This window comes from Salvia splendens, chromosome 2, assembly GCF_004379255.2.
Source record: "Salvia splendens isolate huo1 chromosome 2, SspV2, whole genome shotgun sequence".
NCBI lineage: Eukaryota > Viridiplantae > Streptophyta > Magnoliopsida > Lamiales > Lamiaceae > Salvia > Salvia splendens.
Genome location: NC_056033.1, coordinates 41,578,258 through 41,605,192, shown reverse-complemented (window position 1 = coordinate 41,605,192; position 26,935 = coordinate 41,578,258). Strand labels below are relative to the sequence as shown.

The following is a 26,935-nucleotide window of genomic DNA, read 5'->3' as shown; positions in this document are numbered from 1 at the left end:
ATTGAGTTTTATTTGGGTACGTGAAATGTGATTGGACTATATACAATTATAAATATATGTGGCTGAAAATAAGCTAGGTTGCGACAAATTTTTAAAATAAATCAAAACTAGTACTATGTGTGAAACATGTTAATCTGTTGTTAGTTGTTACCAAACTACGCTTATCGGTCCAAATCATTGAAGTAATAATCATGTTAGGAAGGAAGCATTTCTATCTCCAAACCGACATTAACACTCAAAAGTAAATCTATTTTGGGACTCATTTTTCCCTATTTGTATTGTTTTATTTATTATTTCCCTTATTCATCAGAAGTAAAAAGAGCAAAATTTCCACTTTCTTGATAGTACTATTTTTTTCATATACTATTTGTTTGACTATAAAAAGTACTCCACTTATTACGTTGGTATATGGTATATTCAGTAAATTATATTTGTTTGACCCTTGGGTACTCATGCTCATATAATGGACACATTGAAATATCCATACATGAAATATCCATATATGAGTTGTCTCACATAAAAAAAATGTGAAGCAAAAAACGACTGATTGGTTTGGAAACGAAATCACAGTAGAATTTGATTAATCTCCCTTTACGTGTGAGGCTTGCTTCAGTAAACGAGAATTTACTTAGTAACCGTAAAATCTAAAAAAAAACTTATATCAAACCAATTGTTATTACAAATTTGTAATCAATCCAAAACAAAACTTTGCGATTTCAAATCATTACTTGCCCAATGGTACTCATAGACCAAACATTTGACTTGAGTGGAAATGGATCCAATCCACACGCATTCTCGAACCACTTTGTGTGTCTACAAATGAAAGCCTCAATTAAAACTAGTTTTTGGGTGCAATAATAATGCACTTTTCAACTCAAATATATAAATATATTAGTGGAAAAAGAGTAGACCGACCCACCCTAAATTAATTTGAATAGAGAGGTTGAGAGTAAAGCAAACCGACCCGATCCTAACCCACTTTCTTTGCCCTACCCAGATTTAGGCACTGATATTAGTAGTAACCTACTAACCTTATTTGTCCAAAGCCTTTGTCCTAGCAGCAAGAAGCTTAGACATTATTGCATGAGGTGCCAAGTTCGAGCAACAATTTCAATTATCTATACATATGCCCTTGTCTTTTAAAAAAAAAAAAACTACTAACCTTATCTATCAAGAAACATATGCTATCTAATTAATTAAACCCAATTTCTCAAGCGTGAAATGAACTTTCGTTTTTTCAATTGAAATTTAGAGCATTGCATAAAGTTACAATTTTGGCTTGTGACCTAGAATCCGACATCGGAAAGTTGAATTAAATTGTTGAACTCGGATTTAGAACATGGAACGATAATTCAATGTGAGGTGTCATATATATACTACCTTCGTCCAGACGTCCACTGTCAATAGTATTATACACACATTTTAATGCAAAATTAGTAAAGTAGACTAGAGACAAAAAATGATTAAAATATTATTAGTGGAAGTTATTAAAAATAGAATATACTTAATTAATTTTATGGATAACACAAAACAGAAATTAGTAAATTAGTAACAGCGTGTAAAGTTTAGTAAGTATCACTCCCAGTTTTATAGCTAAAACATGCGTAAAGTAAGGGAGATTAAATCTGTTGATTTTTGTCATGAAGAGAAATTACGCAATCATAATGGGAAGATCAAAAAATGAATAACAACTCAACTAACTGTGAACAAAGATAGTATGGAAATTGAAAAATTCAAACAAAATAAGGACTGTAACTGAGAAAAAAAAATGCATTATAAATGGCTGTGACAACACATTCAAAATGCATTTGCATAAATATTTCAATAGGAAAAACTGTTGTAACAGGTATACAAAAAATGAATTCTGGTTTCAACATCGACAACTCCTAAGACGGCGCGATTTACAGTTAAATGCATCACAATAACAGTCAATCCGAATGAAATATCATCACAGGCATAAGATCGGCCATGTGTCTAGAGGTCGTACCTCACATTCCATCTCCGGTTCTGATCAAGATTGAATGTCCAATTGTTCTCCCGAACCTGCAAATATGAAGTCTGCAGACATGACCATATAAGGCAGTGTTAGAATAATCAAGGTTTCATTTCATTTGGGAGAAACAGTGAGGTAAAGTGAGTCAAGAACGACCATAGGAGAGCAAATGTACCTTATCGATAACATCATATCCCAACTTGATGCGTACATCCTGGCTCTTTTTAACATCAAAGATGTTCCAAACAAACTCAGTAGCAGCAGAGTAATCAAACTGTGTCCAACATAGCGTTAAGGTTGGCAGTTGGCCCGAAAAAAAAAGTTCAAGAATCAAGAAAATAGCGTGCTAGGTCAATGAGAATAATAGTAACCTGCTTCAATTCCTCATCGATATTACAACGACCCTTGACATGGAAGTTAAACAATTTATCTGCAGTCACTGGAAATGCCTTCTTCCCACGTACGTGGTAGTGCAATTTATCCCGCTTATTGTACCGAAGTCCCACACCAAGGCTAGCTGATGACTAAAAGGGCGGGAAACATGTCAAACTCTGGGTACAACATTTAATATCTATGGAGAGCAAATCAAATACTACGTTGGGTGAAAATGAAAAATGTGCAATCACTCATCTCATAATAAAAGAAACAATCCCATGATTTTCATACTTATATTTCCAATTTTTATTACACATGATAAGGGGCTAACTTCTTTTGTCTAAATGATGACACATTCAAAAACGGTTGGGATAAATTGAGCTGAAGATGTGATAAATTGAAATCAATTTAACCAATTGAAAAACACGAAAAAAATACACCTCGGGGTGGAAGTATCTAATCAACCCGTGCACGAAAGTAGGAGCTCCAAGCTTCGTGTCGAGCTCTCCTTGAATCTGCCAATCAAAACACACAAACAAGCTAACACACGAATAAATAAAAGCACAAGAATCTAATAAAAAAAGTGACATCGAACAACCTCTTGAACGTCTTTCTAAACAACTTGCGACAAAACAAGAAACCAGGGATTCTTAGCATATCTAATTACATTGTATGATTAGGAGGTGAGCTAAAGAGCTACTAATAGTTAAAGCCGTACTCATACAAGCAATCGAAAACCAGAATAATCCAATTAAAACAGGTAAAGGAGCTACCTTGAGAAAACTCATCAATCAACACAAAAAATAGCACAATCGCTTCCAAATCATAACTGGAAACAACATTTCTTAACAACATAGTTCAATTTCACACCTTATCTCTAACTAAACAAAACATCCAGTTTTCACACAAAACTCAAAAACCTTCAAAAGTAACACATCATTTTACTCACAAATTTGAGCTACTAAATACAAGTAACAGCAAGTATCAAACACAGTCGTAACTGAGTAAGCAAACACGATTATAAAAGAGATGAGTCGGCAAAAAAAGCGAGAAATTTTCCAACCTGGCAGATGGAATTGGGGGAAATGGGGATTTTTTCCTTGGCGTGAATACGCAGAGTTTTGGAATCTCCACCATACCTAAGCGAAGTTTCCATTTGTGAATCAAACAAAGAAATGTTGAATCTTTCTAGGGTTTGGTTGTAGGTACCAAAGCTCAAAAATTGGATATGGCGTAAATCGCAATTTGAAGGTTTTGGATTTAAGCATCGCTAAATTGCAATACCGCCAACTCGTGTCTCCAAATAAAGATAAATGGACATTTTCAATTAATAGAAAAACACTCAAGTAATAAAATAAAATAAAATAAAATAAAATAAAATAAAATAAAATAAAATAAAATAAAATAAAATAAAATAAAATAAAATAAAATAAAATAAAATAAAATAGGATAATTGGTTCAATTTTTGATTTATTTTTCTGTTATATTGAAATTAGACATCTTACATATTTGCCATGTAAATGAAGGATGCATATATCTGGTTGCCGCATCAATATCTCAATCGCCAAATTTTACATTTTATTCTAAATCATAAAACGATAAGTAGTAGTAAATGACAGTAATAATCTAAATAGTGGAACATTCTATAAAATTTGCAGTGCCGCACAAATTCATGTTTTATACTCCTATGTTAACTTCAAATAAATGTAGCTAGTTTCTAAGTCGCAACAAAAATTTCAACCCAAAATTCAAGCAAAAATTGAGAATGATATGCCTACCACCTATTTTGTTAAAATCTCATCTTATTTCCATCCTACATTATATCTCGTCGATTACTTCAAGAAGATCATCAACTTCCTGTCTCAAGAGTGTGATTTTCTGCTGAACCGCGGCGACGCGGTTGTCGATGTCGCGACCACCGGACTTCTTCTCGTAAGAGTCCACGACCATGGAGTGTTTCAGCATCACCTTCTCTTGCAGCTCCTTCTCCTTCACCACCAATTCGTCCACCTGTGTATGCATGTATCAGAGAAAGTCAAGTCCATCGGGATCTGCTGCACGTTCATTTGCTTATAATTCCAGAAAGTTAAGAGATGGACCACATGAATATGCAATGAGCAGGTATATATATAAGCTCTAAAATTTAAAATAACAGAATGGCAGAATGTGACCTTGGGCATTATATGAAGCGCCTGCGGAGAAGATTGCAAGAACGACAACAAGGATTTCAATTCCTTCGTTAGTTCCTTAAGAAAAGAGTCTGCAGTTTTGCGTGCTGCTTTGCAAGCCTGCACGTCGCCTGTCCTTGAAAGGTCACGCAGAGAGGCATCTAGCTTGTCGTGAATGACCAATACACGGTTCATGATGTTCTGGAACTGCTGGGTTGCAGTTTGGACCTGTAAAATTTAATCAATCAATAATCTGAGTATGAGAATTGGCAATATCGATTTATTTACCAACCGAAGATAGAGGAGGAGAATATCAGCATACCTCATCCCATTGAAGTTTTGCTATATAAGAAGATGAAGACTTGGAGACTGTGAAGTCTGCATGCACGTATGCTATGCATGCGACAAAAAAGAGGAAAAATCCAAAAACCAGCATCAATGGCTCTCGGAGGAGAGATAAACTGCTGAATCTGTAGTAAACCTTTCCCCACAAAAAAAAAATTAGATCTAGATATTGAGAAACTGAGGGAGAGAATTATCCTCATTTGGTAGACACTGAATTAGCAAAAGAGAGCAAACTAAGTGCGATATGCTAGTTATTGTCCACATTGAGATAGTATTCTCCACAAACAAGTTGTTTCCTGCATGTCTAATGAGACATTAAATATTACATCTAACAAACACACTCGAACGGACCCCTTTATGCCATCTACAGTTGCTCCGAAGAGTGTTTAACGTGTTCTCAGAATCATGAAAAAGTATTAACAACTTTAGATAACATGTACTTATTGCCAACCACTTTTTCCTTAAATTCAATTTCCCAAACGATGCCAAGCTTCTGGAAAAGAACATGTGTAGATTATGATGATTATTACCGACTTCTCCAATGGAAGTAGGTCTTTTATGCCATTTGAAGAGAAATTTAGTTTCTCAATTACTGGTATATTTTTCTCATATGGTAAAATATTTCAGCAAATTACCTGGAATTTTTTATTATGTTCTGGGACAACATTCTTTTTTTCCAATACAATGACTGGTCTTCCAGCAATGTCGAGGTGTGAAAGTTTTGTCTGCATCAGATCAAGACACAATGTAAAAGAACAGATGTACAGTTAATTGCTTGGAAAAAAGTGTGGATTCAAATGCAATTTAGTCGCACCTCTCGAGTCTCTTTGCTAGGAAATGGAGCCACAACAGAAATATCCTTTGACCCCTCTGGCAAAACGACCTAAAATTGCAGAATAGCTATCAACAACTAATCATAACCAAAAGAAGGAAATAAAGAAAGAAATCAAGCACATGGTGTTAATACACTAGGAATATAGAAGCAAGCAAATCTCTAGCAATTTATATTACTAATAGAAGTTTGTTCGAGTTAAGGGAAATGGCCAAATGGGTGCTAAGTGTTATGCCAGCACCGTACCATTAACTTCATATTCATACTTTTTAGTTCAATTAAAATCAAGAATAGTTATGTTGCATTCTAAGAATCAAAGAATACCTTGACGTAGATATTTTCAATGACCATATCATTCATTGGGCAACCAAACGTGATATCTAGAAGACGTTTTCCCTCTGACTTGAACAAGAAATCTTGAAGTGGCAATCCATATCCAATTGTGAAAGCTGTTCTCCAACCACCAAACATTGGGTACCGCGGCTTGATTTCGAGAAGCGTCTGCACATCACTAGAATGGTTATACAACAAGGAAATCAAATCAGAGCATTTCAGAGGGGATCAAGACCCACCTTTACTGAATCACTATATACATTGGAAGTAGAAATGTTCCCAATCTCATCCCTGTAGTAAATAGAATGCGCTCTTGCTGGTAGTCTAGCGACAAGACTTCTTAGTGCTGATGCCCCTCTAACATGGGGTCGTTCCTCATAGTCCAGTCTGAAATCACCAACAGGATAGATAAATACACTTAATATCCCAAAATGAAGGCTATCTTAAACATGATGGGTCAATCATGAAAAGAGATTCTCCTGGCAGAGGGCATTACTGTACCTTGAGAACTCTCCCTTGAGCTCAGCACCAGCATGAATGAGATTATAGTTTTCTGTGACTTGCACATTTCCCCAATGGGAAACCTCAATCTCACGCACTAACTCTTGAGCAACAGAAAATGGTTTATTGTTTGCAAAGTGAACTATAATTGTTGGAAGTGAGAAAGGATCGATATTCTCATAAGGACCGTATTTTATTTCTGAACCAGAAAACTTGGTATTCTCCAATTTTGTATAAGACTCAACTTTTGGTTCGGGTAATTTTACAGTGAGTGACTGGACCTTCACTGCATAAGGAGAGAGATAATGTGCACTATCTTGGAAGGCAACTAGCTGAGCATCAGCCTGAGATATCTTCTCGGGGAACGGCGTCAGTAGATGAGTGAATACTGCTTTAACCTCCAAAGTCAAGCTTCCTCCTTTACTCAGTTCCTTAGGCAAAGAGACAGCATACCAAGTCAATGACGGGGGCATTCCTTCAGGGTGTATAACATCAACAGGCAACCTGTCAGAAGCAGTTTTCGTTTTTCCTTTCCCTTCAGTAATTGTCACCAACAGGAAAGCCAAGTTCTTTGCTTGATTTTCAGGGTAGGGCAACAAAACCTTTGATACTGCTTCGGGGCCATTATTTTCTAGCTGGACCAGGATAATACCAACAGTAAGTACCATAATAATGTAAAGCAATCAACTCTAACACAGAACCACAAGCAACACCAGCGTAAAAAGTACCTTGAGCGATGTAGTGAATCGAACTATCTGTGATGATAAATCGATCTGCACCAAAATCATCAAAAATTAGCAAGCCGCCATCAATAAGTTTCAGATATTCAATGTAACAAAGATCACAGTGAGCTCCACAAAAAAAAAAACAAGCATACCTAAAATTCATTTGGCAGTCAAATTCAACATGACTCTTTCTACATTCAGCTCACATTGCAAGTCATCAATTCATATTTATATCCTAGCAACATCACTGCATTCTCCATTTGATATCCTCCTTGAATTCTCATTAAGCACACCAAATCTCAAAAGGGAAACAATAGCAATAGCTAAAACCCTAAACACGAAAACATTATTAATCCTAGCTCATTAATTTACCAATAACACATCTTCACATTCAGCTTCTTAAACCCTAACCATCCCACACACAAAAAAAATCTATCAAAATCACTGAATTTCCAAAATGAGAATCCAAAACAGAAATATTAAAAAAAACACAGCTAATCTGTAAACTGAAAAGAAGAGCAACGATTATTACCTGGCGATCCAATTTGGAAATCACGAGATCGGAGCAGACATTAGAGAAAAGCGTGAAAAAACTGAAAATGAAGAGTAGAGAGAGATCGCGGTGGAGTCGATTCATTTGTGCAGTTTCTCTCTCTAAAAAGCGTCGCCGGAATTAGCACTGCGGTTGGAGTGGAAGTGAACCGGAAAATGAAGGTGGAAAGTGATAACAGACTCTTGTCGCGTTTTGTGGTAACGCTTTCAACGCTATATCAGTTGATCTCGCAAAATACAGTAACAACGTTTTCCCTTTTGTAATTATTTTGTAATTGAAGTTAAATTATGTAGTATTAGTAGTACAACTAATATCTTGATTCAATTTAAATATTTTGATATGAAATTGTTGAAAATGAGAAATGTTATATTTTATGTTAATGGGGGCACCATCCGTGCGCAATATTTTCTGTAATTTACATCTAGTGTTATTTATTTTATTTTATATCTTCAACAAAAAGGCGAATTATCATACAATCACGAAATCGTACTTATATCTGAGTAATTTTACAACGTTTTAACTTGAAATTTAATATTAGTAAAGTGATTTTTGCATATAGTATTAGTTTAGATTTCAGATGATATAATTAAGGTTCTGCGGATCGTTTTTACTAATGTACATATATAATTGAATTTCGTATGATTTTCATTGAATAGCTAGCTGCTTAGCCAACAACTTAATTGCCAAAATATACAAATAAATTTCATAAAAATGATCAATACAAACTAACTCAATTGCCACAATATTCAAATTGATTTTACAAAAATCTTCAACACAAACTAACTTAGTCAAAAACATATTACGCCATATAAGAACTCAATAGAGTTTATTTATTTGAAGCTATTACAATTAACAGTAACTAAATTTTTATTCAATGATACTATTCTTTTGAAGTTTCATTAATAGAGTTGAGAAGAAAGAGTAGGATTATGACCATGGTGATTTGGAATGAGCATGTTGAGGAGTAGGTGTGGGAGCATAACCGTGGTGTTTCGGAGAATGAGCATGACCGTGGTGTTTTGGAGAATGAGCATGGCCGTGGTGTTTCGGAGAATGAGCATGTTGAGGAGTAGGTGACGGAGCATGATTATGCTGTCTTGGAGAATGAGCATGTTGAGGAGTAGGTGCAGGAGCATGACTATGCTGTCTCGGAGAATGAGCATGTTGAGGAGTAGGGGCAGGAGCATGACCATGATGACTTGGAGAATGAGCATGTTGAGGAGTAGGTGCAGGAGCATGATCATAGTGTTTTGGAGAATGCGCTTGACCATGGTGTTTTGGAGAATGAGCATGTTGAGGAATAGGTGCAGGAGCATGACCATGATGACTTGGAGAATGAGCATGTTGAGGGGTAGGAGCAGGAGCATGACCATGATGACTTGGAGAATGAGCATGTTGAGGAGTAGGAGCAGGAGCATGACCATGATGACTTGGAGAATGAGCATGTTGAGGAGTAGGTGCAGGAGCATGATCATAGTGTTTTGGAGAATGCGCTTGACCATGGTGTTTTGGAGAATGAGCATGTTGAGTAATAGGTGCAGGAGCATGACCATGATGACTTGGAGAATGAGCATGTTCAGGGGTAGGAGCAGGAGCAGGAGCATGATCATGATGACTTGGAGAATGAGCATGTTGGGGAGTAGGAGCAGGAGCATGACCATGATGACTTGGAGAATGAGCATGTTGAGGAGTAGGAGCATGAGCATGGCCATAGTGTTTTGGAGAATGAGCATGACCATTGTGTTTTGGAGAATGTGCATGACCATGGTGTTTTGGAGAATGAGCATGTTGTGGAGTAGGTGCAGGAGCATGACCATGATGACTTGGAGAATGAGCATGTTGGGGAGTAGGTGCAGGAGCATGGCCATAGTGTTTTGGAGAATGAGAATGACCATGGTGTTTTGGAGAATGTGCATGACCATGGTGTTTTGGAGAATGAGCATGTTGAGGAGTAAGGGCAGGAGCATGACCATGGTGACTTGGAGAATGGGCATGTTGAGGAGTAGGAGCAGGAGCAGGGGCATGGCCGTGGTGTCTTGGAGGATGAGCATATTGGTTTTGGTCATGGTGGTGAGGAGGATGGGCATGAGGAGATGGGGCATGATGATGAGGAGGATGAGCATGAGGAGATGGAGCATGGTGATGGTGGTGGGAAGGAGGGCAACCATGCTTATGTTGGTGGTGATGCTTCATATTCCACATCATGTCATCTTCTAGTTCATGAGCAAGAGAAGGTCTATTGGTAATAGCCAAGATCCCAAAAAGCAACACAAGAACATACACATTTGACATTTTTTTTTGGTTATTTTGCACTGTTGCTTGACAAGTTAGTAATACTTGCATTGCTTTATATAGGAGTTTAAATCCTATTTCTCCACTATTATCGCCCATTTATTTTAATCTCCTTCCATGTTTGGAAGATTGAATCATATAATTACATTTATTTTTTCATAATTTAAATTTCTAAATCGATAAAATGAGATCGAGTCATTTGGATTGCTAGTAATAGGATTTTAAATTATTTTGAAAAGAATACATGATGTGTATTAATTAGTTTGTTGGTCAATGATATTGTATTATTACTTAATGGCAGTGACATAAATTTAATTTTCCTAAACAAATTTATTTCCCTATCATAATGTAGAAAAACATTAATTCCATGATTGAACATAATTATTTAGATCTTTCCTATAAAAATAAAAATTAATTGATAAAAAATCTTAGTATTATTCTAATAAACTAAAGGTATACTCCGTATTATGTGTTATGAAAATATTATTATTCTAATGAAGAAAAGTTATTATCTTAATAAATAAAGGTTATTGTTTTAATGTACACAAAAGTTTTGTAAAGATGATTAAAGTTAATATTCTTGTAGGTAAAAGTTACTGTTTTTTCCGGATCAAATTTCTTGTTCAATTGATTAAAAGTTATTATTCGAATAAAACTTATTGTTCTAATGGAAAAGGTTAAGTATTACTTTAATAAAAAGAAGTTATTGTTTTAGTGTACAAAAGTTATTTTTCTAATAATTAAAATTACTATTCTTGTAAGTAAACGGTAACTATTTTTGTGGATAAAAGTTATTGTTCCCATGAATAAATTTATTACTTTTGTGAATAAAACTTATTATTATTTTGTATAAATATTATTACTTTAATAAATATTATTATTTTAATGAATAAAAGTCATTATTCAAATAATGAAAGATATTATTTTAATAAATAAATATTACCACTTGTTTCAATGTATACAATTATTGTTCTAATGAATATAGTTACTATTCTTGTAGTTAAATGTTATTGTAAATGAATAAAAGTTATTATTCTTTATTGTTGTTTGATATTAAAAGAAATATCTTTAATACGCCCTCCGTTTCACAATATTCAAATTGATTTCACAAATATTTTTAATTCTCCCCCGTCTTAAAAAAAACAGACAAACCTGTAAATGACACGATTTTAATGTACAATTGATAAAGTAAGATTGGATGAGAAAAAGTGTGAGAGAGAGAGAGATAAAGGAAGGAAAAATGTAGTGGAAGGAATGCTAGTGTATTGTGAGATCCACATTATAAATGATTTATAAGATTATTATTTATTAAAAAAAATCATATTTAGACTTAGGTCTATATTTCATTCATTAGCTAGCTTAAAGTTTCATTGCCAAAATATTCAAATTTATTTCATAAAAATCATCAACACAAAGTAATTATATAAATTGCCATAATATTCAAATTGATTTCACAAAAATCTTCAATACAAACTAACATCAAACACTAGGTCCAAAAAGTACTGCGCCATATAAAAAGTAACAATAGAATTTAATTTGATGCTATTACAATGAAAAGCAACTAAATTTTTAGTCAACGATACTATGCAATTGGATACTCATTATTCGAGTTGAGGAGAAGGGGCATGATCATGATTCATGACCATGGTGTTTTGGCGAATGAGCATGGCCATGATGTTTTGGAGAGTGAGCATGGCCATGATGCTTTGGAGAGTGGGCATGCCCATGGTGTTTTGGAGAATGAGCATGATGAGGAGTAGGGGCAGGAGCATAACCATGGTCTATTTGAGAATGAACACGTTGAAGAACAGGAGCAGGAGTAGGAGCATGATCATGGTGTTTTGGAGAATGAGCAAGTTGGGGAATAGGGGCAGGAGAATGATCATGATGTCTTTGAGAATGAGCTTCTTGTGGAGCAGGAGCATGACCATGATTTTTTGGAGGATGAGCATGGTGGGCATGTGGAGATGGAGCATGGTGATGAGGAGGATGGGCGGGGTAGGTTTGAGGAGATGGGGCATGGTGTCTTGGAGGATGAGCATGTTGGTCGTGGCTGTGGTGGTGAGGAGGATGAGCGCGGTGGGCATGTGGAGACGGAGCATGGTGATGAGGAGAATGGGCTTGAGGAGATGGAGCATGGTTATGACGAGGATGAGTAGGAGCATGACTATGGTGTCTTGGAGGATGAGCGTGGTTAGCTTGTGGAGACAGAGCATGGTTATGAGGAGGATGAGCGTGTTGAGCATGAGGAGATGGGGTGTGGCCGTGGTGGGAAGGAGGGAATGCATGTTCGTGTTCGTGTTCGTGTTCGTGGTGATGATGGTGATAGCCATCTAGTTCATGAGCGAGAGAAAGGGTATTGGTAATAGCCAAAAGCCCAAGGAGCATCACAACATAGACGTTTGACATTTTTGTGTGTAAGTTTGCAATGTTGCTTCAGAAATTAGTAATACATGCATTGCTTTATATAGGACTTAATGTCCTATTTTTCCATTATTGTTGCCCCTTGATTTTAATTTTTTTCCTTGTTTGGAAAATTTGAACCATAGAATAATATTTATAAAATGAGATTAACACATTTCGATTGCTAGTAATATAGAATCTTGACTCATTTAGAGAAGAACATATAATGCTAATAATTAGTTTGTTGTATTCGTCGAATAAATTTGTTGGTCAATGGTAACCTATTATTATTATTATCAGTTAATGGCAATGCCATGAATTCAACTTCCCTAAACAAATGTATTACCCTATTATATTGCTGAAAAACATTTAATTCATAATAGAACATAATTATTAAGATCTTTCCTATAAAAAGGATAAATTAATTGATAATCAGCTAGAGGAGGAGCATGGCCTCAATCCATGTTGATTATTAGTATTATTTTAATGGTTGTAATTCCATTCAATTCGACATAATGGATTTTGTTATCCTTACATTTAATAATATCTATTATAATTCATTTGATGTGGGTAATAAGACACATCATATTTCATTATTGCTAAAACTTTTTTACTAAACTAAATTATTTCAAATTAAAATTACTATTTTTTTAAAAAATAATATTACTAATTTTTTTTTAATAAAAGTTACTATTGTTAGAAAAAGTATTATTGAATGAAATTATAATTCTAATGAATAAAAGATATACTAGGAGTATTATTTTTTCATATAATTTTCCTTATTTTACCGACATTTTCTTTTTCTATTTCTCACTCCTACTATAGTCTACCAATTTCCCTTATAAAAAATATGTATATAAAATCGTCTATTAGAGCAAATGTCACACAAACAAGAAAGTGAAACTGCAAAAACCTCAAATATATGAACAAGATGATGCATCAACATTTAAGTACTTAGTAACAAGGAAAACAACAGGCCTGCAAACGCAAATGCTGTAAAGATAAGGAGTCATCAACGTGAAGATCAATCTCAGATGATTTTGTTTCTTATCTCTTCCAGTTTCTTCATGATCTCCCCTGGAGTTCTATCAAGCTCGTCCGCAATTTTGCGTTGCATGTCCATAGGCAGAGTTGGGAACTGTTCACACAAATCTCCATCAATCACATCCTGCAGTCACAGAGGAGTGGAGTTAACAAGCAAGATAGACTAATACAACGGAAGTGGTGCCAATGCATTGAGCCACGTGGAGTGAAACCGAAACATAGTGAGGAGTTCATCAAAGAAAACTGATCAATGTAACATAAGCTAGGCATCATCCCTGTCTAGTTCCCTCCCTATTCAGTAAGCAGTATATCGGGCACAAAACAAATCGCATGCAATCATGACAGACAGAGATGGAAGAATCTTGCAACTCACCTTCACCGGGAAGTAGGAAGATCTATAGGCCATGTGGTCTCTGCCACACAAAGGTGGGTACTCCTGTCGAAGGTGCATCTCCAAATGAGAGAAGAAATCAACATCATCACGGGATGTGAATGGGAGGAACGCCCCCAAACTCCCCATTACAGTCCCATAAATGAGGCACTCCCCACCTCCTGGTATCAAAGATGCCTTCTGCAAGCAAGTGACCACATCACCAACGTGGAACTGAACTATTTCCTCCACTTTGTTTGGTGCCCCGTTCAGCTTCCCCTGCTCCCATTTTATCTTACCACCAGTTGGATCTTCTTCGATCTCATCAGAGACATCTTGTGGCAACCGAACAAAGTAAACGTTACCAAATTTGTCTGCCCCTGCCATGGTGTCGAAATCTACATGCTGTGCGGCAGTAAGCCATCTGGGGACTGTGTCATCAGCGAATATGTACAGCTGGTTTTCATCGCGTCTATACTTGCAGTAGTGGAATGACTGCAAAACAAACAGTTACAGTATTTAGAATAAGTTGGAAGAAACTGCACCTAGATCTATATAGTAACATTCTAATATTATACATCTAGGGATAGGGTAGAATCTGCACCCTCTCTAACGATTTGTAAAATAAGGAACATAACTTGCAACCCCCATACTGAAGGATAAAACTTTATAATTTTGTCAAACACGCCAATTAATAATTTAATATACAAAGATGTTCAGACGACATACCTCTTGCATATCACCAACATAAATCCGATCACGGTATGTCTGGATAGATGTAATTGAATTAGGGAACAACTTATTCTCACACTTCCTAAGCAATCTTCTTTTCCCCAAATCATATAATCTAAGCACAGGTCCTATTCCAGCCAGCAGTCTTCCCTGAAATTGGGCCAAAGCAAGAGGGACACCTTCCACTTGTGTTTTATGCAGAAGTTCAAGAACCTTCCCATCTTCCTTGAACCTATATATATGGATATATCCAGCCTCGAAGGATCTTTTGGGCCAAAACTGTAGGCCCTTTGCTGTTCCTACAGCCAAAAGAGTTCCGTACTCCTTGTCATGAAAATTGACAGTGCACATGCTAAATGCTGCTTCACCATCCTGAAGCTCAAGTAAACAGGTCGTCTGTGTTGTCCTCGGGTCTAAAACTCTGATACAAGAAACCCACCTTCCAGACTCTGCCTTGGGATAACCATATTGTTCGTCTGTAAGAGGGTTATTGTTCTCCTCATCATCACCATTCTCCATCTGCTCTGCATTTCCGTTCTCACCCATCCCAGCAGCCTCAAATGATTCCTTTTTTGCAGCTTCACGTTCTTCTGCAGTGAATGCTCCCTGATCGGTCTCGATTATAAGCAAAAGCTTTCGCTTGGGATGAACAACAAACTTCCTTGGTGTATACCTCAAAGGTATAGCAGTTTCATTAAATGATTCTCCTAGTCTCTCGATGGTGAAAACCCTCAAAGCATCCCCAGCCACAGCTACAACACCTTCTGCACACTGGTCCGACGAAAAGGAGGCGGCATATTCAAGTGTCTCATACGACAGAGGGGTAAGAAGGAAGTGACCTTGGTGTATATATCCAAGCCAAGGTCTACTTGACAAGCAAAGCATAGCTTGTCTCCCTCTCACAAAAATAGAAAAGAGCTTAGGTGCTCTGAGACCTAAGAATCGAGAACGAGCATCTGAGAGTGTGCCAGTCACCATATCCACAACCGTTCTGTATAGAACTCCATTTTGCAAACCAGCATTTAGAAAGAGGTTAGCGGGGTGGTCTGCTCCATCCTCACCTCCTAATGAAGCCTGAACTTCAAGAAAGAGTAGGGACTCCGGAGGAGATGAAACACTTTGAAGACTCAAAATGTCCATGGTGTCATCGGGGTCCAAAGACAAGATGCGGATCGTATTGTCATAAGATCCAACAGCCAGAAAGCGAGATCTCTGTCGTCCTTCTGGGACAGGAGCAATATCTAAACAGGCTATGTCTCCGGACATTTCATGTTTTGCAAGCTCCATCAGCTGCCCTGTCATATCAACTTCAAAATATATTAGCTCCCCTCCACTCAGAGCAATGACAACCTGATTTCTATTAGACCCAACCTTAACAATTGTTCTCTTTCCTGGAGTCCTCCATTCATTGATACGCCCATCTTCTCTGATATGCCTGATACCACCCGGGTGGACTTGCATCAAGGAGTCATCACCAATCAAAGAAACAGCAAGAGAAGGCGTAGTGTCAAGAAATCCACTATCACTAACTTCTTCAACAGTTTCACCAATGGAAAGTACGAGAGTGGCATTTGCAAAAGAGACAACAATATAGGCATCAAATTCATCATTCACATTCTTTTTGACAGTCCATACAGCACTTGGAACACCAGGTAATTGTGAAACTGCCATTTCACTAATAGCCAAACCTGGTCTCAGTATCCGCAGAGAAGAACGTGGTCCACGCCCACAAAGTGAAAAGATTTGAGGGGTTTCTTCCTCAAATAGATTGGACACTTTCATATCCATAATAGGCATTAAGCTCTCAATTTGATCGATCCGAACAAGATTCTTCAGCTTTCTAGGCTGGAAGAACACTGGCGGGAAACCTTCCTCTGTTTCCATCAGTGTAGCAGAAGACGCCTCCACGTCAGGATCATCACCAATCGCCTGAAACTGATACAAGGCATGGTTTCCAAATTCTGATGCAGCAAACAGAAACCCAGATTTCAAGACACACAAGGAAGATGTGACTGGAATAGTATCAAAATACTTGATCTTCAACTCTTTTACCCTGTCATTGTCATGGTCCAGTGTCACTTTGAATACATCCCCATATTCAGTTTGCAACAAGAAGAAAAACATGGATTTCTGCTTATGCATAGCAGCCGAGACAATCAGAACACCACGCTCCGCAGGCAAGTCCTCACGCCTCGGAATGACTGCCCTTACATCAGGATGCCCCTGATTCTTGTATATTACAAAATTTTCCGCACAAACAAGCACACCACTCGGCCCATCCCCACCACCGGGTACAGTCACAAGCATATTAGCACCATTGTCAACCTGCTCAGACCATTTCCTAGACACATGGTTAAGCCCCAGATCCAATTCATAGAAGGTCAAATGCTTCTGCGCCTCATTAGCAGCTTGACCGGTGGGGTCCTGGTCAGCCTCCGAGTAATCCAGCTCTATAGCCGCAAAAATAGGATTGTCGAACCCACAATCCACCCCACAAATCGAGTAAACTATAGTGTGGCTCTTGTGCGCCTCCAACGGAGACGAAATAGTTAACCTAGCTACACTATCCCTATTCAAAACATAAACAAGCTTCTGCTTCTCGCACGCACCAATCATTACAGCTCTACCCTTAGGGTCAATTGCCAAGTACTGGCCGGGTACTATCCTACGGCATCCCGACTTCCCAAACGTCTCCTGATGAACTTTTTCGAGCGTATTCTTCTCTTTATTGTACTCAAGGATTACAATGCGCCCCGAATCCGACCCGACCACTATGTAATCCTTTTGCGCACCAGTGAGGCGAAATTGAGCTAATGAGCGAATAGCACCGAAGATTTCAACAGAGAGGAGAGACTGGAGCTTACCGTTGTCGTCGGGGCGCAGAAGCTCCAGGACCTTGCCGCGCGCGACCGCGATCTCTTGTGATTTGCCGCCGGAGAAACTGCCATTTATGGCGCAGAGGATTCCAGTGGATTGTTGAAGGGTTAGACTGTAGAGGTACATGGTGATTGGCGGAGAAGAAGAAGGTCAGATTTGCGTGTAGAGAGAGAGAGAGAGGGAGCGAGTGAGGGTTTAGAGAAACCCTAGAATTTGGGGAAGTGAAGTAGGAGGGAAGTGATTTGGCTCCTTGTTTTATTGATTTAAGACCGCGTTTGGCTAATGGATTTAATGCCCCGAGATTTGAGATCTTCAAATCTATTTTTCTCTGTCTTCTATTAAATGTCTCATTTTGAAATGCTTCTTTAAATATTTGATGTCATTTTTATTATATTTATACGTAGATAGTTTTTAATTCAATTCTTCTTCTTTTTTTTCCTTCTGTCACATTTTATGCCACATTTTTCACATCATTAGGCAATGCAGATTGATTGTTTTAAATAAACAAATCATATCTATTACTCCACAAAACAGCTAAAGCTATGGAATCTCAACATCATGACATGATCAACAAATAGCTAATACAGTAAATAAAGAAAAAAATAAACCTTGAATCAAGAAAATGCAGAATAATAGCACAGATCCATATCCCATTTTTTTAAAATGCAATTTTACTGATTTTTCATCTGTCATAGTACTTACTAAATTGGCAATCTTCACCTCATAAAAATCCCATCTTGAAACAGCTCACAGTTTTTCCAGAATCATCACTAACAAATTAAATAATGGAAATAAAATCAGGCAAAGGTATGAAGCAGAATATGTTTGAACTCAAAAGATGAAAGAAGTGTAGAAGAATGATAAGAATGCAACTGATTCAATCACAACAGATTCTTGGATTATCGCTAAAGAATGTGAGATTTCCCAAAACTTAAAAGAATTGTACAAAAAATAACACCTTCACAAGATGACTTAAACAACTACTCCTAAGTACTAACTAAATTTGCAAGCCTATTCTAACCTTCTTGTGCTATGACTTCTACCTCCTACATGAACAGCATTGGGGATCAAAGCCCCGTTAGCAGATCTATCTTGATCATCCGTTCCTTAGGCGAGTTCTGATCGGACATCTCAATGCTCGACTCAGCAACAACCAAGGCAGCCCCACCTGCAGCCAGGTGATTTGGAGAGTGGTCGGGTGATGAGTCGCTCTCTCCTACCTTCTTTGTGTGGATGGGGACATGGTCACTCTCGTGGTCGTGCTTCTTCTTCACCTTGTTGTGCCAGCTCACGAGAGCCTTGGAAGTTTGCTCATCGAAGATGGATTTCTTCATGTGTGATCCCATCTATAAAAGGTGCAGGTTTGAAGTAAATTAGGCTAAATTTTTGGTTTGGATTCTTGATTTTTTTTTTGGGGGGGGGGGGGTACTTATGTGTGATCACACCTAAAGATTTCATCTTTTTGCATGTTTGAATCAAATTAGGCCATGATTTTGGTGGGATTCTTGAAATTTTGCATTTTTCTGTTTTTTTAACTAATGTGTGATCCCATGATCCCCATCTTCATGTTTGGAGAATACTAGGCCAAGATTTTGGTGGGATTCTTGAATTATTGAAAAAAATCTTTCTTGATTGTGAATGGAGAGTTTCTTGTATTACCTGTGTGACGAGGGCGTAGAGGGGGAGAGTAATGTAGCTGCAGACGATCTGCACACATATCCTGAGGTGAAGATTTTGAGGTTCGTTTATCATAATAAAAGCTCGTTCAAGCACGTTTAGTGCGACACAGAACCGGGGGACTTACCCGATGCAAACTCTGATGACAGCAAGAAGGAAGTATTTGTGAAAACATGAATGCAGCCCAAATTCATACTGCATCAGAAGAGGCTGTTTTAAGCCATTTCATGAGAGAGTGAGGAGGAGAGAGATGGTGTATACCGTTATCCAAATGAAGAATGTGATCTCAAATGCGTTCTGCAAGAAACAGAAATCGCAGTCAGTCTCAAGAAGATCAAGAAAACGTGCCTCAAGAGAACGAGGAACGAGTCTGGAAACCTGAAATAGGGTGAGATGGATCAAGTGAAGGACTAATGTGGGGTTGCTGAACCAGAAATGCCTATCAGAGACTTGCACGAGCGGGATGCCCTGCACTACCGCGTGCTTTTCTTGGATCTCGATTGCCATCTGTGTTATGATCGACTGCAGCTTCGTGCCAACTGCTAAGATTACCTTAATCAACCAAATAGTCAGCTTCTGTCACATTTGATAAAATGATCAAGAAATCATGCTTTTCTAAGGCCATTGCCTTACCAGTAGGGGGAAAATCGACATTATGAACATAACCTGCCCTCCTGCAAAACATTGCAGATGAACGTGTGACGAAAAATTAACGTTGAGTTTGAAATAGAATAGGAACAACCTACTTACCCTTGACGTTCAACAGCAGATACACGACTGATATCATCCACAGATACGGGCTGAAACAGGCAATACGAACATTTACTCATGTGACTTTACTTTGAAATTTTCTGATCATTAATGGTATTCGGAGAAAAAGGGACCATACGGAATTCCCACAATCACTTTGAAGTCATCCTCCAATGACCTCTTGATGTATTTCTGAAAGTCGAACTTCGTCCCAGGAGAGAGATGGACCTATATAGATAGATATGCAGATTTTGTTCATATGCTAAAATGTTCATAGCTCATCACATTTTCCATCATAAAAACTCACTGATACGAATCCATGGCGCAGAGCGGAGTAGTCTGGCTTCTGAACTGAATACAGCATGTGTCGGAAAAAGCAGACCTAAAAACAAGCTTCCAAACTCATCAATGGAGCCGATGAAAAAAGGGCCTCAAAAATCTTGCAAAAAGTTTCATGCTTACGATGTAAAATATGATGGGATTTTCCATCCACGCGTTCGAATGGCTTTTGACAAAAGATGTTTCATGTGTAAGCCTGAATCTTGCAGCATCTGCTTAAGACAAGAAGGAAAACTTAGTTCAAACCCATGTTTATGTTGATCACTTTTCTTTCCTTTATTGTCATAAAACAAAAATAAAAATACCAGAAGATCCATCAGTTTCCTCTGCAATCTGTCTCTCCCATTCCTTCCATCCTCGAATCTAGACCAAAGGAGGCGCGAGTGAGACATCCTTAAAGTTCGACCCAAACAAGACTAATCACAAGAGTGTGATTTGTGAAGATTCAATGAGGCGTACCTTGAGCCTCCCGAGCATCATGGTTATAGCACTGTAGAAGACGTGAAACACGGCCAAGAAGAAGATGAAGATGTGGAGCTGATGAAGTGCACTTACAGAGATGAGAGGCACATATCCCTACCAAATTCAAAACATAAACTTTTTTTTATTGTTTTGATCAATTAATCCATCACATATATATGGGAAAGGAGATGGCATTGTCACATCATGGCAGCCTTTGGCTGAGTCAGCACCACCTCCTCCCAACATCCTTCGTGTGTGCGAGAGGAGCCTCCTCCGATGGGCTGCCTCCTGACTTGGAGCCTTTGCGTCCGCACCGCCACCACCCTCCTCATGATTCTTCTCCTTGAACTCACATGGCAGCATTGTTTCTGAGATTTTCTCGGGGATGCACACTTGCGTGATGTAAGTTTGCCCGAACGTGAGAAGTAGGGATATGAATCCGAGCACCATAAGCTCTGCAGATTGCACATGAGAAACGGAAGATGAGTAACTCAGAGAGAGAGAGAGAGAGAGGTCTTGCCTCCTTTGATTTTCTCAAGAGCTTCAACCAATGCCACTCTCTTCCTCTTTTCAAAAGCCTACAAATACAAAAAAAAATTAAGGGAAAACAAACATTTCAATAGAAGATTTTGATGTGGAAAGAAATGGAACAATGATTCATAATTTTCTTGCAAAAACATCAAAAATCGTTTAATCATGATCATAAACACACTTTTCTCCAAAAATGTTATGATCATGGCCAATAAAAACTAGACCATATCACAAAAAAAAACTCAAAGAGGAAAAAGGATTAAAAAATACATGTGCTGTTTTATGAATAGTTTTCTCCAATATGATGGAGATCACAACAATCACTAAACAGACGAGCGCCACTGCCCATGTGGGGGTGGCGTCGAGCTCCCTCCCTCCTCCGCCTCCGCCCATAGTCAACAACCAACAAGAAAAGGAAAGAAAAAAAAGAAAGAAAAAGAGTCAAATCTGTTGATTTCTCAAGTCTTTTTCAAGTTGGAATGAATAAAAATCCATGTGAGAGAATGATTTTTTGGCATGTTATCTTATAATAGTAAATTGAAAGAGATTTTCGAAGGGAAGAGCAAGGCCGGTTCAAGGGAGTTGTAACAGAACTGGACCGGGTGAGTCAACTATTGGAGCGTGGAGTTGGGTTTAATTACGAGAATGCCATTGTGAGAAAGGAAATGTGAATAAAAAATGACATAAATATAATGAGATTTACTGTATAATTTTGTAATTTTAAACATTGTAATAATACTATTTCTCCTTTTGCTGCAAAATTAAGTTGACGTGACATGATAAATGTAACTATCTAACTCTACTGCTGAAAACTAGTAACAGAAAACATTAATCAAAATGCTAATCTAAATTAGAAGAATATTGGTTTTGCTGCTGCTGTGAATCACTCGGCACAAACACAGGAAGCTGCCCTCCACGCTGCGATCTCCCTTGCTGGTAGTAACTCGCCGTCGAGCTCCGTTGTGGTGCCCCAGCCGAGCTCCCGCTCCTGTTCATCTGCTCGTTCACGAGCGGCCCTCCGAAGAATATCGACTGGCCCGAGTACGTGAGCTCCGTCGCCGCAGACGAAGAAGAACCACCGACGCCCCTCGACGCGGACGAGACAAACCTCCCTGCCTCCGGATCCCAGAACACCGAGGACTTCGCCCTGTCTGCGGGTCCCGCATTATTGTTGTTGTTCCTCGTCTGGTTGAAGTTCGATGAGTGCTGCCCCATCGGCGAGGGGGTGAGGTTTGCGGTGAGAGGGCTGCTCCGGTTGCTGGCGCTTCGGCTCGGCGGGTACGAGCTCTTCGCCGGCGACAACCGAGACGTTCCCGCTCGAGCGTTGGTCTTGTAGTGACCGTGTCTCGTACTAGCAGGGCTGCTCATGGTCATGCTCGACAAGTGGTCGCCGTCGTACGAATGAGGTCGGGAACCGATGGGGCGTAGGACGGAGGACGATGCTCGGGCCTTTGCACCGGCTTTGATCGCCTCGTGGGAGTCCAGTTTCGCCAGCTTCCGCACGCTGATTCTGATGGGTCGCTGTGACGGTTTTTTTCCCTTGTCGGGTTGGACGACGTGATCCGGATCGACAGTCGATGGTAGCCGACCGGGCTCAAGGTGAGATACGATTTCGTCCTGCAAACCAACAAGAAACTTCAAAAACAATCAACACGACAAATGATCGGACGACAAACAACCGACTCCACGTTCAACGATATAAAAGATCCAACGACAAACAACAAATTAGGCTTCACATGAAGATGGCATCCCTAGTAACCGAACAAATCGGCAATGTCTAGATGGCACGCACGAAAACGAGGTCAAATTTCAGCATCGTTGTTACCTGATGATCCATAAATATCCTCGGTGGAGTGCACCAAGCGCCTTTACGTTGCAGACCCATTCCAATGGAGCTTTTACCGCTAATGGCGGTCACAGCAGAGTTTGTTGGCGAAGAGGGTAAGCTTTCCAGATCTCCTCCGTCTACAGAAGGTCCGGGGGGTTCACTTTGGCTCCTCATGGAAACGACATACTCATACGTCGTTATACCCTGCAAAAAAGGCAAAAGAACATGCCATAACTACACTGCCACCTTCGATTTGACACACGACCGAGTCTCGTTAGGCAAAGAACAGAAGCATAAATGAGAATCAAATCTCACGTCCCACCTTTCGGATAAGAATGATGTGGAAAAAGAATAACTCTGCCAAAGGAACGGTCGCGAGTAAGGAAACACCTATACACAGAGCCTGGAAAGGAAGCAAACATGACGACAATTGAATCTTTACAGCGAAATAAATGAGCAAATTACATAAAAAAGAAGATAAAATATAAAAGGTTGTAATAATATACCACCACAGTAGCGAATGGAGGGCGAGAAAATCCATCTCCGAGCCTGTCAGCGATTGCGACCTCAGTAGCTTTCCTATCAACAAAACAGCGAACAAGCACGGCAATCCCCACTGTGATTTCGAATACGAGCTGGAACCAAAAATGCATATGTTAATTGGACGAGTGGTGAAACAGGATCGGCTATACAAGCAAGACTAGCGAAGATCATACCCAGGCAAGGCTTGCAGCCATTAAACAAAAGAACGATATGTAGTTTTTCCTGCCCACACAATTATTCAGCCACTGCAAGCATCGGAAAAATCAATCACGACAGTTAAGATCCATCATATATTACTTTGATAATCTATAGGAGCATGGTAGACAACATGATTATCTAACTAATCAAGTTGAACCTCTTTTACTCACCCGGCAGTGATGATCGAATCCATCAACACATTTGTCACAACTTCTGCAATGTTTGCTTAATGTGCGAACCTAAGAATTGGAAACTAAATCAGCAATTTTTACCGCCATTTTAGAAATCAATCGTATAAATTACTCTCAAAATTTGGTGTTACTAATGCAAACTACCAAACCCCTTAAATAGGCCTTCAACTGGCGTACCTCGGCATTGCACAATGTGCAGAACAAAGCCTCCTCCTCGTCATTTTGTTCCTCTACATGATTTTCATACTTGCGACAATCCTCCTTCACAAGGCAATAGCAAAGGCAACATCCCACATTCGAACAACAACCTGAATCATGTTCATAAGATGCTCCACCATTCTTCGACCCTACGAATTTACCAGGCTCTTCAGCTGCAGATAACGTACCTAGTCACGACAGTCAAGGCTGTTACTAGAAGATTAGGCTAAACTAGCAACATGGTCATTGAAAAGAGACCCTTCACTTCTTATATGCATCTCTTCAAGTTACTTACCAGTCGACTCCGTGCCAACATGAGATGTGCACGGTGACATCTTGTCACTGTCTGCTTCAATGAGAATTCCAGGATCAGCAGGATCTATAGCCGTGCATCGCACATAAAGTATAAACACGGAGAGTGCCTGGATGAATGTTGAACTGATATTAAGAGTTGGGATTCAAACGAACATAAAGAAGAAAACTGAGCTTCAATCACACTTACCAGAAAAGAATAGATGCCTATAGCAATGTACTCACAGATTTCCTTCCCCAAAAAAGGAGCGAAAAATGAATAGAAAGCAATGGATAATAGGAAAAAAACCATTATTGCCACAACCTGCATAGGGAAGGAAAAGATTTAAGAATGTGGACACAACAAGATACATATTCCAAATCATTTTACATTAAATGCCACTAAATTTCATCAAAATCACTAATTTTGCAGCTTCAGCCAATAAGCACTGGAAAATTACTCCATTTACATCAATCAAACCAGATTTCAACTAAGTTTTATTTCCCACAATATAAATAAGCAAAAAATACTAAAAAACTTCAAACATCATTTTCAAACTTGCTCAAAAAGGCATTATCCAAAATCCCAAATAGTATATCAATAAAAACTTTCTGCCAAATCATAAATCACAATTCTGTAACTGCAACAAGGAAACTACTAAAATAAACAACAATCCCAAAATGGAAGCATGTCACAGTAAACATCAGCACCAAACAAAAGTAAGGATGGAAAATTTCAAACTCTCACCAAACAAAAGATAAAACCTACATTCAAAAATATCAACCAATCACAGTGTACAAAAAGGATTCAAACAAAATAAAAGAGAAAAACTAAAAATTCAAACCTGAAAGGAGTGAGCAGGGAGTTGCCACCCATGACGCCTCGCCATAAATTCAAAAGCAGTGTAAAACTCACTCTCTATAAAAATTCAAACTTTAACAATGCCAGAATTCCAAGAGAGATGAAGAAATGGGACATAATTCAAAATAGCAGTAACCTTATATTTCCTCTCAAGCAAATTGAACTAATAACTGAACCCACAAACTCCAATATCCCTCACTAGATTCTAATGCTGACCCATATGCAAAAATGTCATTTTGACACGACCCATTCAGTTACTTTTTCACTCAGACATCTAGGGCTATGCAATACGAATTATCGAGCAATCAGCCTGCATAAAGGTGAGGAAACTAAAAGAAAATATAAATACAAAATTGAACTAATGCTCACATTTACTATATTCTCGAGAAAGAATGGTCGGTCAATGACTAACATTTTATTTTTTACCTCAAAATGTAGCACCAAACAGAGAAATAAATTCATTAACTTATTTTTCTGGTGTAAATAGTAAAGCAAATTTTACTTATTTACTTAATGTGTTGTCAACTTATAAATTGTGAAGAATGATGACAACAAACATATTAAAAGCATCATAATTACTTTAATGATTTAATCTTTTATTGAACTTTGATATGTACTGGCTTTGTTTGGTAAATAATCTATATTAAATTTGGGTATTATAATAAAAGATTCTACTTTTAAAAAGTCAAACCCATAAAGCTAAAGGCTTATTTTAATGCATTGCGATTCATAATTTGTTTATGTAAATATTGACGAAGTTAGAAAAAACTTTTTGTCACTTACTAAGGCCATGTCTCTATATTTTTTCGAAGTAATTCGACTTGAAATAATTTATTGAAACTGCCCCCAAAATAATCATTGTGGATGGCATAAACTCCACGCCAATTACCACTCAAAACCGACATGAGACATTAGAGTATGTAGTATTCGACCCAATTTAGGGCCAAAGTCCTTATTTGGCTACGACCACGTTGGTCTCGATCAATTCTTTGTCTGACCCAATTTAGGGCCAAAGTCCTTATTTGGCGACGACCACATTGGTCTCGATCAATTCTTTGCTTGTTCATTATTGGGTGGGCCATCACTCTGAATTTTCATTAGTCACAATTAACTCTTTGTTAAATGTATACTTACATTCAATGGAAGTATATCAAGCTACCATAAATCGTATTCATCATACATGGTAGGAGGTTTTCACTCCACGTTGCTACCAGTGGCATATTCAGAATTTTAGATTCGAGTATATAAAAAATAATTATACAAATTTCAAAATCTGAACAATATTTTTTCGTTCTTTTGATTATAAACGTCTTGCATTGACGCCAATATAATAACTTAACAAGAAACCACATAGTTTAGATAGTAGTATAATTTTTTTAACTAAAAATTATAAGTAAATTTGTCATAATACAATAATGACTTCATACTATTACTCTCTCCGTTTCTAATAATTTGTCACCACTTGACCCAACACAGATTTTAAGAACCTGTAATAATAGAAAGTGAGTTCAAAAAGTAAGTG

General features: G+C 38.2%; 6 protein-coding genes across 8 annotated transcripts; all 6 read right to left on the bottom strand.

Annotated features, from left to right (window-relative positions):
* Positions 1-637: 637 nt before the first annotated feature.
* LOC121792907 (outer envelope pore protein 21B, chloroplastic-like) lies at positions 638-3,683 on the bottom strand. 2 transcript variants are annotated; one of them, XM_042191042.1, is made up of 6 exons: positions 3,432-3,683; positions 2,809-2,883; positions 2,365-2,517; positions 2,169-2,267; positions 1,988-2,058; positions 638-813 (listed from the first exon to the last, which is right to left on the bottom strand). In XM_042191042.1, exons 1-6 carry the CDS (start codon positions 3,522-3,524, stop codon positions 717-719), a joined length of 588 nt encoding a protein of 195 aa, XP_042046976.1. In that variant the 5' UTR covers positions 3,525-3,683; the 3' UTR covers positions 638-716. The 2 variants fall into 2 exon arrangements, with proteins under 2 accessions (XP_042046976.1, XP_042046977.1); XM_042191043.1 differs by lacking the exon at positions 638-813 and having other exon boundaries at positions 1,797-2,058; positions 3,432-3,675.
* Positions 3,684-3,990: 307 nt separating this feature from the next.
* LOC121792906 (dolichyl-diphosphooligosaccharide--protein glycosyltransferase subunit 1A-like) lies at positions 3,991-8,004 on the bottom strand. 2 transcript variants are annotated; one of them, XM_042191040.1, is made up of 11 exons: positions 7,805-7,943; positions 7,425-7,603; positions 7,276-7,320; positions 6,548-7,182; positions 6,286-6,433; positions 6,038-6,214; positions 5,696-5,764; positions 5,517-5,606; positions 4,859-5,017; positions 4,540-4,764; positions 3,991-4,378 (listed from the first exon to the last, which is right to left on the bottom strand). In XM_042191040.1, the coding sequence occupies exons 4-11, from the start codon at positions 7,018-7,020 to the stop codon at positions 4,187-4,189; spliced, it is 1,533 nt and encodes a 510-aa protein (XP_042046974.1). In that variant the 5' UTR covers positions 7,021-7,182; positions 7,276-7,320; positions 7,425-7,603; positions 7,805-7,943; the 3' UTR covers positions 3,991-4,186. The 2 variants fall into 2 exon arrangements, with proteins under 2 accessions (XP_042046974.1, XP_042046973.1); XM_042191039.1 differs by lacking the exon at positions 7,425-7,603 and having other exon boundaries at positions 7,805-8,004.
* A 748-nt stretch (positions 8,005-8,752) lies between these two features.
* LOC121780077 (histidine-rich glycoprotein-like) lies at positions 8,753-10,117 on the bottom strand. The gene has a single exon (XM_042177603.1). The coding sequence runs from the start codon at positions 10,115-10,117 to the stop codon at positions 8,753-8,755; it is 1,365 nt and encodes a 454-aa protein (XP_042033537.1).
* A 3,236-nt stretch (positions 10,118-13,353) lies between these two features.
* LOC121792905 (spliceosome-associated protein 130 A-like) lies at positions 13,354-17,788 on the bottom strand. The gene is made up of 3 exons (XM_042191038.1): positions 14,664-17,788; positions 13,938-14,429; positions 13,354-13,688 (listed from the first exon to the last, which is right to left on the bottom strand). The coding sequence occupies exons 1-3, from the start codon at positions 17,667-17,669 to the stop codon at positions 13,551-13,553; spliced, it is 3,636 nt and encodes a 1,211-aa protein (XP_042046972.1). The 5' UTR covers positions 17,670-17,788; the 3' UTR covers positions 13,354-13,550.
* Positions 17,789-18,610: 822 nt separating this feature from the next.
* On the bottom strand, positions 18,611-21,695 carry LOC121780068 (MLO-like protein 9). Its single transcript, XM_042177597.1, has 15 exons — positions 21,573-21,695; positions 21,292-21,349; positions 20,973-21,226; positions 20,769-20,885; positions 20,615-20,672; positions 20,433-20,521; positions 20,278-20,352; positions 20,110-20,198; positions 19,971-20,020; positions 19,854-19,894; positions 19,599-19,772; positions 19,482-19,517; positions 19,348-19,415; positions 19,203-19,263; positions 18,611-18,889 (listed from the first exon to the last, which is right to left on the bottom strand). Exons 1-15 carry the CDS (start codon positions 21,693-21,695, stop codon positions 18,611-18,613), a joined length of 1,572 nt encoding a protein of 523 aa, XP_042033531.1.
* Positions 21,696-22,026: 331 nt separating this feature from the next.
* LOC121766904 (protein S-acyltransferase 21-like) lies at positions 22,027-25,779 on the bottom strand. Its single transcript, XM_042163136.1, has 10 exons — positions 25,397-25,779; positions 24,763-24,876; positions 24,556-24,682; positions 24,240-24,448; positions 24,042-24,110; positions 23,847-23,918; positions 23,637-23,765; positions 23,453-23,533; positions 23,128-23,334; positions 22,027-22,919 (listed from the first exon to the last, which is right to left on the bottom strand). The coding sequence occupies exons 1-10, from the start codon at positions 25,439-25,441 to the stop codon at positions 22,143-22,145; spliced, it is 1,830 nt and encodes a 609-aa protein (XP_042019070.1). The 5' UTR covers positions 25,442-25,779; the 3' UTR covers positions 22,027-22,142.
* Between the last annotated feature and the right edge of the window lie 1,156 nt (positions 25,780-26,935).

Bases quoted from the DNA above. Each gene is read 5' to 3' on its own strand.
- LOC121792907 (XM_042191042.1), bottom strand. From the start codon at position 3,524: ATGGAAACTTCGCTTAGGTATGGTGGAGATTCCAAAACTCTGCGTATT. The intron at 2,268-2,364 runs GTTACTATTATT...TGTTGGACACAG, and splicing joins TCGATGAGGAATTGAAGCAG to TTTGATTACTCTGCTGCTAC. The intron at 2,059-2,168 runs GTACATTTGCTC...TCATGTCTGCAG, and splicing joins GATATGATGTTATCGATAAG to ACTTCATATTTGCAGGTTCG.
- LOC121792906 (XM_042191039.1), bottom strand. From the start codon at position 7,909: ATGAATCGACTCCACCGCGATCTCTCTCTACTCTTCATTTTCAGTTTT. The intron at 6,434-6,547 runs GTACAGTAATGC...TGGTGATTTCAG, and splicing joins CTCAAGGGAGAGTTCTCAAG to ACTGGACTATGAGGAACGAC. The intron at 4,379-4,539 runs GTCACATTCTGC...ATGCATACACAG, and splicing joins CGCTTCATATAATGCCCAAG to GTGGACGAATTGGTGGTGAA.
- LOC121780077 (XM_042177603.1), bottom strand. From the start codon at position 10,117: ATGTCAAATGTGTATGTTCTTGTGTTGCTTTTTGGGATCTTGGCTATT.
- LOC121792905 (XM_042191038.1), bottom strand. From the start codon at position 17,669: ATGTACCTCTACAGTCTAACCCTTCAACAATCCACTGGAATCCTCTGC. The intron at 14,430-14,663 runs GTATGTCGTCTG...TTTGTTTTGCAG, and splicing joins ATGTTGGTGATATGCAAGAG to TCATTCCACTACTGCAAGTA. The intron at 13,689-13,937 runs GTGAGTTGCAAG...CTGTGACTGCAG, and splicing joins CTTCCTACTTCCCGGTGAAG to GATGTGATTGATGGAGATTT.
- LOC121780068 (XM_042177597.1), bottom strand. From the start codon at position 21,695: ATGGGCGGAGGCGGAGGAGGGAGGGAGCTCGACGCCACCCCCACATGG. The intron at 21,350-21,572 runs GTATTTTTTAAT...TTGTATTTGTAG, and splicing joins CTATTCATAAAACAGCACAT to GCTTTTGAAAAGAGGAAGAG. The intron at 20,886-20,972 runs GTGACAATGCCA...TGAATTTGGTAG, and splicing joins CAGCCAAAGGCTGCCATGAT to GGATATGTGCCTCTCATCTC.
- LOC121766904 (XM_042163136.1), bottom strand. From the start codon at position 25,441: ATGGCGAGGCGTCATGGGTGGCAACTCCCTGCTCACTCCTTTCAG. The intron at 24,449-24,555 runs GTAAGTAACTTG...TGTCGTGACTAG, and splicing joins TGTTGGCACGGAGTCGACTG to GTACGTTATCTGCAGCTGAA. The intron at 23,766-23,846 runs GTATGATCTTCG...TTTTGGTTCCAG, and splicing joins TGGCTGCAAGCCTTGCCTGG to CTCGTATTCGAAATCACAGT.